Genomic DNA, 13819 nt, shown 5'->3' on the forward strand with positions numbered 1-13819 from the left:
TGATGACATAAAAGACGAAATAAACCAACTAGAAGAAGAAGAAGAAGTAAATCCTAATTTTCTATTTTTATTTCAAGAAATTACTTCAAGAAAATATTTAGTAAAAATAAACATTAAAATAGCAAATGATTTTATCATAGATGCAATAGCATTATTTGATACAAGAGCGGATTTAAATTGTATAAAATCAGATTTAGTACCTAAAAGATATTGGTTAAACACTAAAGAAAAACTAAGCACGACAAATAAAACCAAATTAGATATAGTAGGCATGGTAGAAGCATTAATTGTAAACCAAGATTTAGAAATAAAAACAGTATTTTTAATTTCTCCCCAAATAAATTATATGGTAATTTTAGGAACACCTTTTATAAACATAATAACCCCTTATTCAGTGAAGGAAGATTGTATTAAATTCAAAATAAAAAATAAAACGGCTAGACTCGAATTTACAGAGAAACCTAGGAGAAAGAACTTAAATTTACTAAAAGCTCATTCTATTAAAATGCTAGAAATCAATTCATTAATAAAATCCAAAGAAGAAGACTTAAAAGATTTAAAGAATAATATGTGTTTAAAAAGAATTAAAGGACAGCTAGAAACCGAATTTATACGAAATAAAATAAAAAACCTAAAAGATTATATGGAGAAAAAACTTTGTGCAGATCACCCTAATGCTTTTTGGAACCGTAAACAACATATAATTGATTTACCATATGAAAATAATTTTGATGAAAAAACCATTACAACTAAAGCCAGGCCAATTCAAATGAATCCTGAATTGATAGAACATTGTAAAAAAGAAATCAAAGAATTAGAAAATAAAAAATTAATTTGCAAATCAAGAAGCCCATGGTCATGTGCGGCATTTTATGTTAATAAAAATGCAGAAATAGAAAGAGGAGTACCAAGATTGGTAATAAACTATAAACCACTAAATGCAGCAGTAAAATGGATAAGATACCCAATTCCAAATAAAAAAGATCTTTTAAAGAAATTGTACAATGCTAATATCTTTAGTAAATTTGACATGAAATCAGGTTATTGGCAAATACAGATTCATCTTAAAGATAGGTATAAAACAGCATTTACAGTCCCTTTTGGTCAATATAAATGGAATGTAATGCCTTTTGGATTAAAAAATGCACCTTCAGAATTTCAAAGAATAATGAATGATATATTTAACCCATATTCAAAATTTTGTATAGTATATATTGATGATGTGTTAGTATTTAGTCAAACTATTGAAAACCATTTTAAACATTTAAAAACCTTCTGTATGATTATAGAAAAGAATGGTTTAGCACTTAGTCAAACTAAAATGGATTTATTTAAAACTAAAATAAGATTTTTAGGACATTATATTGAACAAGGAATAATCCAACCTATAGAAAGACCTATGATCTTTGGAGAAAAATTTCCTGATGAGATCACTACTAAAATACAACTTCAGAGATTTCTTGGTTGTTCAAATTATGTCATTGACTTTTATCCTAATTTAAATTGTATGATAAAACCTTTACATGATAGACTTAGGAAAAATGCTGGTCCCTGGACTGCCAAGCATACACAATTGGTAAAAAAGATTAAATCATTAGTAAAAGAAATTCCTTATTTATATATCCCCAATCCTACTGCATTTAAAATTGTAGAAACAGATGCATCCAATATAGGATATGGAGGCATCTTAAAATAAAAAATCAATGGTAAAGAGCGTATAATCCAATATACGTCAGGACATTGGAACCAGACACAAATAAATTATTCCACTATTAAAAAAGCAATTTTAAGCATCGTTATATGTATAAATAAATTTCAATCGGATTTACTAAATCAAAAGTTTTTACTCCGAATTGACTGTCAATCTGCAAAAGATGTTTTGCAAAAAGATGTTCAAAATCTTGCCTCTAAACAAATTTTTGCTAGATGGCAAGCACTCTTAAGTATTTTTGAATTTGATATTGAATATATTAAAGGAAATACTAACAATATCCCAGACTTTCTGACACGCGAATTCTTACAGAACAATGGGAAAGAAGAAGGATAAGGGAAAAGAGTCTATGCAAGAACCAGATTCACCCACTAAAGCTCTTTCAGAGCATTCTGAAGATCTCAATAAAACCCTTACCCTAAATAGTAAACACACCCCTTCTAAAGATCTCAAAAAATGGATTGAAGAACTCAGTCAATCTCCAGAAGTATTAAAGGCTTTGCAAGGTATGGCATCTTCTTCCACAGAAGATACAGGTATGATTACTAAACCTCAAGCGATCGTACTCGTTCATGGTACGGCTAGTCTGTCTCAAACGGTAGACAGTAAAGACTTAACAAATCCGTTGATGGCTGTGGATTTGCCAAAAATCCAGTATTCTAATAGTATTCATAAATGGTTTGTAAAAAATATTTATGATTATGAAATTGAAGTCGAGGACGGATATAATAATATCAATCCTTGGCAAATCATAAAGCATTATTACCCTGAGGATTGGTATTATGTTCCAACTGATTTTTCAAAACCTCAGGAGTATTATCATAATATTTTACTAGATACTGGTTCTGTAAAAATAAAACATACTTTTGATCCCAAAAATAAATCTGTAATTTCTTATTCTTCTATTCAAATAAAACGGGTTATTCATCCTAAAGATTGGCCCGTATCTTCACTTTCTACTCCAGTAAGATTTAAAGTTTTACATAAACACAATACTACATATAATTATTTTGATTACAAAGAGGCTTGGGAAAAAGTTTTTTGTATTCAAAATCCAACTACCACTCATTCGTGGTTAGTATATTTTGACCAACATATTCGAACCGATTTAAAAATCCCAACAAATCTTTTAAAAAATCGATCCCAACAAAAGCAAATGGATCGATTTTTTAAATGATAATATAAACGCAGACATACAAAAGATTTTACAAAAGTTTAGGGTTCCTGCAACCTTAATCTGGGATCCCCAGAATTAAGTCAGATTGTGGAGGGAGAAGAGAAAGGTGCCGTCAACACGGGCTTAACACCAACAAACATAAACAATTTTATTTAAATACAGAATTTAATACAATATTTTATACTTACAAGGGTTTTATAATTAGATTTTCTCCAACTTCGAACGCTTACTGAGAACAAGAGGGAGAGAGGGATATCTAGTACTGTGGACATAGTAACCTGGCTTCTACTGTGGAAATAGTAGCTTGGCCTTTACTGCTGAAAATTAATGGGTGGAAGGAATAAGGTTCCTTCTGCCGGTTTTATATGGAATCAGAATAAGATGAGGACGATGATGTGTCCTTCTTTTTCTTTTCTTTTCTTTTTATTTTTTCTTTTCTTTTTTCTTTTTGCTTTATTTTTTCTTTTCTTGCTTTTGCTTTTTTATCTGCTTTACTTTTGATTTTGATTGTCTGCAGAATATTATCTTCATTACTATCTTCAAAGGAAGATATAGAGACTGCTGAAGATGATGATGATGGAATGAATTTATTCTTGCCTTTATGACTTGTCTTAGATGAGGATTTACCAGATGATATTCGTCTAGGTTTACTGGATGATGGGTTTACTGGAATTTCTGAGCTGGTTGAAAGTTGTTGGAACATTTCGTGACAGATCAGTTTATATTCTTCTGGGGTTTTAGCCGCAGCCAACCGGGCTTGACACTGGGCTTTCTGGATTCCAAATGTAGGGTTATCCGGAATAGCTAGTGTACTAGCATAGGTTAATGCTGGCATGGAGGAGCTAGCTATTTTAGTACGAATCCATTGACTGATCTTTATTTCAGTAGTGGTATTTTTGAAAGATCCCCACCATTTTATTTTGTATCTTTTTACCAACATAGGAATTTGAGTTCCCGGAACATATTGATAATCAAAATACCACTGATATACCCAAGGGGTGAAGAAAGTCATACAATAATACATCAAGGATGGAATATGGACTTCTCCAGGATTAGGTTTATAGTGGGATTTAAAATAATGATATAAAGAAATGATATCAGGAGGAATGATATCCTCAGAGATACCTCTAGACTGCCACCACTTTTTAAACCAGTTTGGGATTTTTAAATCGGTTCGAATATGTTGGTCAAAATATACTAACCACGAATGAGTGGTAGTTGGATTTTGAATACAAAAAACTTTTTCCCAAGCCTCTTTGTAATCAAAATAATTATATGTAGTATTGTGTTTATGTAAAACTTTAAATCTTACTGGAGTAGAAAGTGAAGATACGGGCCAATCTTTAGGATGAATAACCCGTTTTATTTGAATAGAAGAATAAGAAATTACAGATTTATTTTTGGGATCAAAAGTATGTTTTATTTTTACAGAACCAGTATCTAGTAAAATATTATGATAATACTCCTGAGGTTTTGAAAAATCAGTTGGAACATAATACCAATCCTCAGGGTAATAATGCTTTATGATTTGCCAAGGATTGATATTATTATATCCGTCCTCGACTTCAATTTCATAATCATAAATATTTTTTACAAACCATTTATGAATACTATTAGAATACTGGATTTTTGGCAAATCCACAGCCATCAACGGATTTGTTAAGTCTTTACTGTCTACCGTTTGAGACAGACTAGCCGTACCATGAACGAGTACGATCGCTTGAGGTTTAGTAATCATACCTGTATCTTCTGTGGAAGAAGATGCCATACCTTGCAAAGCCTTTAATACTTCTGGAGATTGACTGAGTTCTTCAATCCATTTTTTGAGATCTTTAGAAGGGGTGTGTTTACTATTTAGGGTAAGGGTTTTATTGAGATCTTCAGAATGCTCTGAAAGAGCTTTAGTGGGTGAATCTGGTTCTTGCATAGACTCTTTTCCCTTATCCTTCTTCTTTCCCATTGTTCTGTAAGAATTCGCGTGTCAGAAAGTCTGGGATATTGTTAGTATTTCCTTTAATATATTCAATATCAAATTCAAAAATACTTAAGAGTGCTTGCCATCTAGCAAAAATTTGTTTAGAGGCAAGATTTTGAACATCTTTTTGCAAAACATCTTTTGCAGATTGACAGTCAATTCGGAGTAAAAACTTTTGATTTAGTAAATCCGATTGAAATTTATTTATACATATAACGATGCTTAAAATTGCTTTTTTAATAGTGGAATAATTTATTTGTGTCTGGTTCCAATGTCCTGACGTATATTGGATTATACGCTCTTTACCATTGATTTTTTATTTTAAGATGCCTCCATATCCTATATTGGATGCATCTGTTTCTACAATTTTAAATGCAGTAGGATTGGGGATATATAAATAAGGAATTTCTTTTACTAATGATTTAATCTTTTTTACCAATTGTGTATGCTTGGCAGTCCAGGGACCAGCATTTTTCCTAAGTCTATCATGTAAAGGTTTTATCATACAATTTAAATTAGGATAAAAGTCAATGACATAATTTGAACAACCAAGAAATCTCTGAAGTTGTATTTTAGTAGTGATCTCATCAGGAAATTTTTCTCCAAAGATCATAGGTCTTTCTATAGGTTGGATTATTCCTTGTTCAATATAATGTCCTAAAAATCTTATTTTAGTTTTAAATAAATCCATTTTAGTTTGACTAAGTGCTAAACCATTCTTTTCTATAATCATACAGAAGGTTTTTAAATGTTTAAAATGGTTTTCAATAGTTTGACTAAATACTAACACATCATCAATATATACTATACAAAATTTTGAATATGGGTTAAATATATCATTCATTATTCTTTGAAATTCTGAAGGTGCATTTTTTAATCCAAAAGGCATTACATTCCATTTATATTGACCAAAAGGGACTGTAAATGCTGTTTTATACCTATCTTTAAGATGAATCTGTATTTGCCAATAACCTGATTTCATGTCAAATTTACTAAAGATATTAGCATTGTACAATTTCTTTAAAAGATCTTTTTTATTTGGAATTGGGTATCTTATCCATTTTACTGCTGCATTTAGTGGTTTATAGTTTATTACCAATCTTGGTACTCCTCTTTCTATTTCTGCATTTTTATTAACATAAAATGCCGCACATGACCATGGGCTTCTTGATTTGCAAATTAATTTTTTATTTTCTAATTCTTTGATTTCTTTTTTACAATGTTCTATCAATTCAGGATTCATTTGAATTGGCCTGGCTTTAGTTGTAATGGTTTTTTCATCAAAATTATTTTCATATGGTAAATCAATTATATGTTGTTTACGGTTCCAAAAAGCATTAGGGTGATCTGCACAAAGTTTTTTCTCCATATAATCTTTTAGGTTTTTTATTTTATTTCGTATAAATTCGGTTTCTAGCTGTCCTTTAATTCTTTTTAAACACATATTATTCTTTAAATCTTTTAAGTCTTCTTCTTTGGATTTTATTAATGAATTGATTTCTAGCATTTTAATAGAATGAGCTTTTAGTAAATTTAAGTTCTTTCTCCTAGGTTTCTCTGTAAATTCGAGTCTAGCCGTTTTATTTTTTATTTTGAATTTAATACAATCTTCCTTCACTGAATAAGGGGTTATTATGTTTATAAAAGGTGTTCCTAAAATTACCATATAATTTATTTGGGGAGAAATTAAAAATACTGTTTTTATTTCTAAATCTTGGTTTACAATTAATGCTTCTACCATGCCTACTATATCTAATTTGGTTTTATTTGTCGTGCTTAGTTTTTCTTTAGTGTTTAACCAATATCTTTTAGGTACTAAATCTGATTTTATACAATTTAAATCCGCTCTTGTATCAAATAATGCTATTGCATCTATGATAAAATCATTTGCTATTTTAATGTTTATTTTTACTAAATATTTTCTTGAAGTAATTTCTTGAAATAAAAATAGAAAATTAGGATTTACTTCTTCTTCTTCTTCTAGTTGGTTTATTTCGTCTTTTATGTCATCATCTGGTTCTTCAGAAGAAGAACTAGATATGAGTTGAGATTCTAACAGTTTTATTCGCTTAGCATTTTGTTGAAATTGTCCTTTTAATTCGTTTACTTCATGCTTTAGAGTCCTAATTTCTTTTTGTAATTCTTTAGTGGAGATTTCCATTTCTACTTTTTTATTTCTATTTAATATAGTAGTCAAATCATAAGTGTTAGTTTGTAGTTTAGGAGTTATTTCTTTTAATTCTTTTTCTTCTTCAAAACTTTTTATTAATTTTTTAAGAAGTTGTGTTTTAGTTTCAGTATCAGTTATATTATTTACCACTTCTAAAAGTGTACTTTGATCTTTAGTAAGCATGTTTATTGTTTGCTTTGAAGAACTGGTTGTTGTTCCTATTTCATCAACTTGATTTTCACTCTCGAGCATCTCTGATTCGGAGGTGTCTGAATCGAGATACAGCTCATGAATTTTATTTAAGACTTCTTCTTCTAGATTTAATGCATTTAATTTTTTATTGAATCGACAAAATTTTGACGTATGTCCTTTCTTACCACAATTATAACAAGTTAAATCTTTATAAGAAGTTTTATTTGAAGATTTATATTATTGCTTCCTTTTATATTTCTTATGAGGTTTAGACTTTTCTTTTTGATAGTATTTATCTTGACTTGGTTTTGACTTGTATGGCTTCTTATAATACTTGTGATTATAGGGTTTTTTAGGTTTAGGTGGTTCTGAACACTGGCCTCTACATTGCTTAGTAGATGTCATGCCATAATCAAACTATTTACAAAAAGATCCTAATTCTTGTTTAGTTTTATGTAACTCATATTTTAAAGTTCTTTGAAGCTTTAAGTCTTGACAAATTTGTAATCCTTCCTTTTGAATTATACTGATTAATTGTCCATATGTCAATTTATTATAAGGTATTGGATTGCCAAATTGTTGTTTTATATAATTTCTAACCTTTTCGCCCAAGAAAAAAGGTAATCCGGCTAAGAATTTCTCTTTCCAAAAGGCTTGATTTGAATCTTCTCGTAACATTAATCAGGTAAGGAAAGTGGTTTTATAATATTGAAAGTCACTTAATTTTTTACATTTTAGATTGCTTAGTAATTCTGCATTTTTATCTTTTAAATGTGAGGGATCTCCTATAAAATGTAATGAAATAGTGAGAATTAATGTTGACACAGCACCTTGAATAGTCTCACCATTTTCATCATATATTGGTTCTCCTTCACTATTGACCTGAATGGAATTTAATATTTCTAAATGTTGTTGGTCAGTTAGGTGATAATCCCACCAACCTTTTAATTGGCCTGTAAATCCTGCTATAATTATTTCTGATATGGCTCTATCTGATATAATTGACTGAGTTTTATAAGCATTAGCTGCCATAGTCATTTGTTGCAATATACTTAAGATATTATATTCAGATAATCCATCTATATTCCATTCATAAATTGTAGTAGCATTATATTTAAATTGAGATATATGATTTGGTTTATCTATTAAGCCTAAATCTGGTGCTCTATTTACTATTTCTCTATGTGATATTGGGTTAATTTCGAATTGTTTAATATCTTCTGATTCAGGTTCAGTGATTTCAGAGTGAGAGTTTTCTTCTATTATATTTATATTTCTAGATGTTTGAGGGGTTTCAGGTGCTACTTGTTGAGTAGATTCTGAAAGTAATTCGAGTTTACTTAGTTGATCTTTTAATGTTCCTAGAAATTTATTTTGTAATTCCTTTTGACTAGATTGAGAAAGTTGATATGGTTTAAAAATGTGAGATTTTATCTTTTCTTTACCTTTTAATTTATCATCTAGATCTGGTTTTTCTTCTAACAAGTTTTCTAGTCGTTTTAATTGTGTATTTAAACAAATTAAACTTGCATTACTAAAGTTATTTTGTTCTATTAGTTTTTTATCTGTATCATTATCTCTAGCTATTTTATATGGGGCACAAACAATTTCATTATCTTGATATTTTAATTTACTAATTGTTTTAGGTGGAAAATCACTTTGTATAATTCTATCATTTACTATCCATTCGGGTCTCTTATCTCTAACGGTGATTGGATTTAAGCTTTTATTGGAACAATTTTCTTTAGTTAGGGCAAACCAATCAAAGAACTTGATTGTAGTTTGAGTGTTTAGTTTATAATCTAAGTATTCAGATTTTAAATCCTCAAATGTATGAGTTTTGAGTATCTTGTTTAATTTCATCAAATTTTTGGTTTTTGATATCTCTTTTATTAATCCTTTCTCAATATCTTCTTTACTAAGTACATTTAGTTCTCTATTTACCTCATGTATATTTTCAGTTATAGCTGAAGCTGTTGGTGATTCAGGTGATGAGTTTGCTAAATTTGATTGCTGATTTACATAGTTTTCTATTGGATTATAGACTGCTTGTGGAATTGAAGAACTATAATCAACACCTTTCATTTTAAGAGACTGTCCTAAATTTGGAATATCTGAAGTAGAGTATCTGGGTTTGACTAATGTTTGAACAATAGGTTTAGGTTCAGTATCTTTATATTTTGCATAAATAACCGAAGGTATATTTGAAGAGGGTTTTTCAATATCATCCGTAACGACAGAAGATGATGACCCTGTATATCTAGAACTTTGGCTTCTATTAAATTTTAGTGTTACTTTACCATCTTCATATTGCTCAATTTTTTGTAAATTTATATTTGGTTTTACCTTTTCTGGAATTGGAGGGGGTACTATGCCTTCTAAAATCCATTCTTCTGGTAATGTGATATCTTTCCATTGAATGGTTTTAAGAATTACTGTATTAGTTTTAGTTAAATCTGTCTGTAGGAATCTTGTTTCTCCTATTTTAGGTTGTAACTTATATTTAGAACCAAATGCTGAATTCATTGCTTTATAATGAATCTTATATATTAATGCTATAGGAATTGATCCTTGCTTCATCTTATAATTATGGGTTTTAATTTCTAAAACCATACTTTCTAAAATATTTACATCGTTTAATGAGATAGTCATATCTGGGTATACTTCAAAGGATATAGGTCCTTCACTTAAACTGGTCTCAACTGATCCTAACAAAGAATCTTGAAAGTTTAAAAATCTAGCATCTCGTACTACCGCTAATATACTAGTGTTTAATCCTTCTCGGGTTAAGGGTTTTATACCTACTTGAATTAATCCTATATGAATATACTTATATCTTTTACTTTTATGTTGTTGTAAGGTTTTAGAAGATAAAAGAGTTATTTTTTCAAATGGTTTACTTAATTGAAAATCTCTTTCTTCTGTTTTTATGACATAATCAGTTTTCCATAAATTAAATTTAGAAACTTTATAAATTTGTTCTTTATCTACTTTAGGAATTTCCCATTCATCAATTGCTTTACTAAAATCTTGTAAAATTAATTCATTTCTATTGATTACTCTCTTTATTTTTGAGGATTCAGAATCATCAGATTTGACACTACTAGCCGATCAACACAATAAATGATCCATTTTATGATATCAACAAGTTGCGGTCACTGCCTGTTATACCCTTTCTACGCCCAACACATGGCTATTCACGGGTTCAGTTGGCATACCCAAAACTATCTATGATATTTTAAATGGAGTCTTTATATATATATATATATATATATATATATATATATATATATATATATATATATATATATATATATATATATATAGAAAAATATACAGCTTAGTTTGATATGTGAATAAAGTGAATAGTAACCAAAACTAATAATTAAGGTAAAAGTACGTTTCTTGAATTAGACCTCTAATGTAGAATTTTCTTATTATGTTAGATGTTTATAAGTTCCGAAGGTGGAGATAAATGCTGGGAGCGTGCAGTAATAACGATAGTCCTTTAAAGGACAATAAAGAACAGTGAGTAGTGTTAGATAATTCGCCTCATCCGCCTGCATTCATGCATTCACGGCTAAATGTTATCATACATTATTGCTATATTGTGATGCACTATTTGTTGATATTAAATATTGCTTGATTAGTTGTGAATGTGATATTGTTGTGCCTTGTTTGTGTGGAATTGGGATGAAGTGGGTCACCATGGGTTTGTGAGACTATTACTGTTATATGGATCCTGATACTGATTACTGTTAGCCGGGTAAATGGGAGATCGGCGCCCCCGTGTGCACCTACTGTCACTGTTACTGTTAACCACAGGTTGACTTCTTTATTTGGGCACACCAGATAATCTAGGTTTGATCGCAGCCCGCAGGGTGGCCTCCTGTTGTGAGCGCCTGATGATCTAGATTTGATGGAGACGACCGGGTTGCCTTCTGTTGGTATAAAAAAAAATAAAAAAAAAAAAAGAAAAGAAAAGAGAGAATGGAAAAACAATGAGAGGGCTGGTCAAGTGAGGATTAGACCGGTCGGCCAGAATGGGGGATCGGCTCCCTGGTGCACACGTGAGAGGATGGGCCATGTGGGAGGACGGCTCATCGGGGGTTTCGGTGACTCCACTGACTAATTTCCACGTGATGTGATTAAATGAAGGTGATAATAACTGTGATTGCTGTTGTATTGTCATTTGTGTGACACTGCATGATCATAAAATTAATCGGTGATCAAATAAAATATTTCAGCATTTGTATGATCGTGTGGTGTGAGAGGGTTATCTAACCCTACTCATTGAGTTTGGCACTCACTCCTGCCAACCTATTTTTTTCAGGTAATAGGAGAAAGAAAAATCCTATGGAGTGAATTATAGAAGATTGTTAATGATAAACGAAAAATGATGTAAATGTACAGGTAGAGTTCCGCAATTGTATTCCAACTGGGTTGTAAATGAATAAATAGAGTGTAGACATTTATTATTTGGATTGTACTTTGGATATAATTGTGAAATAATTTATTGGGCCTGAATCCACAATTGTGAATAGAATGCGAGTTTTAAATAATACAGGCTTACTACGGGCTTCGGGGGCCTTAAGCCCACCCAAGTCCTAGTGTCGGTCCGATCCATGAAAATGGGTCGTGACAGTCTCCCACCAATATTAACCCAGTTTTAAACAATCGAGTCAGACACCGAGTCATTCACCGTGACTCGCTTGATCCACCCATCTTGACAGCTCGTGTAAATCAGCCCCGACTTGCTGTCATATGCTGTATCTTCGGGTCCCTTCATCCAAAAGTTCTGATCTTTCAAGGACATGACTATTTTGCATCAACGCATTAGGGGGCTGAGTCAAGTGGATGGGAATAGGAGCTGCGTCGAACGAGTCGAGTTGGTAAATAAGTATCAGCTATAACAGGAGATAGTATTGAAAAGGCAATAGTGAACTCTTTCTTGATATGTTATGCTATGATTTTGTTGAATTCATATTTTTTGTAGTAGCAATAGGTTGAGATGCGTGTCAAATGGAAGAGTTTTAGGCCTTCTTTGGAAGTGACAAGTGAACTCGGAAACTTAAACTTTTGGAAAAGTAATGAATTTGATCATGTTTTATTTCCACAAATAAAGAAATTCTTATGACGAAATTATTTCCTTCCCTCCATCTAAGGAAGTGCATTTCCTAAAAATTTGATAATCTCCAGTTTGCCCTTTACTATTTGATGTTACTGCTCGACAGTTGAAAGCCATTAGAGCTTCTGGAAGTTCGGTATTTGACCTAATATGATTTGTATGCATGCAAATATGATCATATTGGTCTATTCAGTGAGGGCTTTCAAGTTCGATTCTCCTCGATCACAGTTATTTTTATCAATTTGGTGAGCCAAGAGAGGGCTATTCCGATTGTGTAGCCCTGTAGTATCCGCCTATAAAAGCTTCCAATGAATTAAAAAAAAAAAAAAAAAAAGATGATGTTGCACTTCACATGATGCCTATGCTTGTGGGAACAATTCGAACTCTTAACAGCCCTGGTAAGTTAATTTCATTTGTTAATTTACTGAACTCCTCCACAAACACAAAATTTTTGTAATTAATTAAATTAATAGTAATATTTTCTATGTTCATTCACGACAATATTTTGTTTATTATTATGTTAAAAAAATTTTTGTATTTGATTATAAGGTGAGTGAAATGGTGGCAAATATATATGAAATGCGCTTCATAGCATTTTTTTCACTAAATTATTTCAATTATTATTTTTAGGTGAAATTAAATTAAACGGGCCAAAAACATCATACTATTACTATATTCAATGAGAAATGTTTGCTAGACAACTCTGAAAATTTCTATAACATTTGCATAGTGTAAACACATTTGAAAAAGAAAAAGAGGACTACTGCATGTTTTAGTCGTTGCCTCTGTCAGCTTGGATAACTAGTCAGGTGTTGATGGCCCGATTGAGGACACTGCCATAGGGCACACCAACCCTCCGAGCACCGATGAGAGACATTAGTATAGCATTAATCTACACAACTTAGGTATTGGCAAGTGCAGGATACTTAGCCAAATTTAGACGAAGAATATAGGGATCGATGATAGAACCACAGTATAGATGATTTCCAATTTTTACACCACTGGAAATCAATTTTAACTCAGGATCATAGTAATGGGAAATCAGTTTCCCTTCCAAATCCACCACAAAAACTCCTCCATCTTTTCCTGTATCACCTATATTTCGTATGTGCTTCGAAACAATTCCTGCAAGCTTTCGGACAAAAGGATATTTGAATACTGCCTTCCAAAATGTTGTGATTTCCTGTCAAATTGATCAAAATTACTAATCTGCTCAAGTTAATTTAATAGTTACTGTAAATATATAAAGATATTACACCATGGGTAATGCAATCCAGAAGTGGCCATGTCCATCATAATGGATATTGTCTGGCATTCCAGGCAAATCAGTAAAAATGATTAGCTCAGACGTTTTATTGTAAATATTTTTCTTTATAAACTTGAAATAAAAAAATTAATATAATATTCATCACAGCAAATATAATTTTCAGCACATAAGAACAGTAATAGATTTTTCCATGTCAGCC

General features: G+C 31.0%; 1 protein-coding gene and 1 pseudogene across 1 annotated transcript; both read right to left on the minus strand.

The window, feature by feature from the left end:
* Positions 1-3249: 3249 nt before the first annotated feature.
* On the minus strand, positions 3250-4848 carry LOC149496604 (uncharacterized). Its single transcript, XM_089720386.1, has one exon. It carries the CDS (start codon positions 4846-4848, stop codon positions 3250-3252), a length of 1599 nt encoding a protein of 532 aa, XP_089576512.1.
* A 959-nt stretch (positions 4849-5807) lies between these two features.
* Positions 5808-10357, minus strand: LOC149496605 (uncharacterized; annotated as a pseudogene).
* Positions 10358-13819: the final 3462 nt, after the last annotated feature.

This window comes from Jatropha curcas, chromosome 4 (genome assembly GCF_041381405.1).
Source record: "Jatropha curcas cultivar XTBG-Jc1 chromosome 4, XTBG_Jcur_1.0, whole genome shotgun sequence".
In the NCBI taxonomy this organism is placed as follows: domain Eukaryota; kingdom Viridiplantae; phylum Streptophyta; class Magnoliopsida; order Malpighiales; family Euphorbiaceae; genus Jatropha; species Jatropha curcas.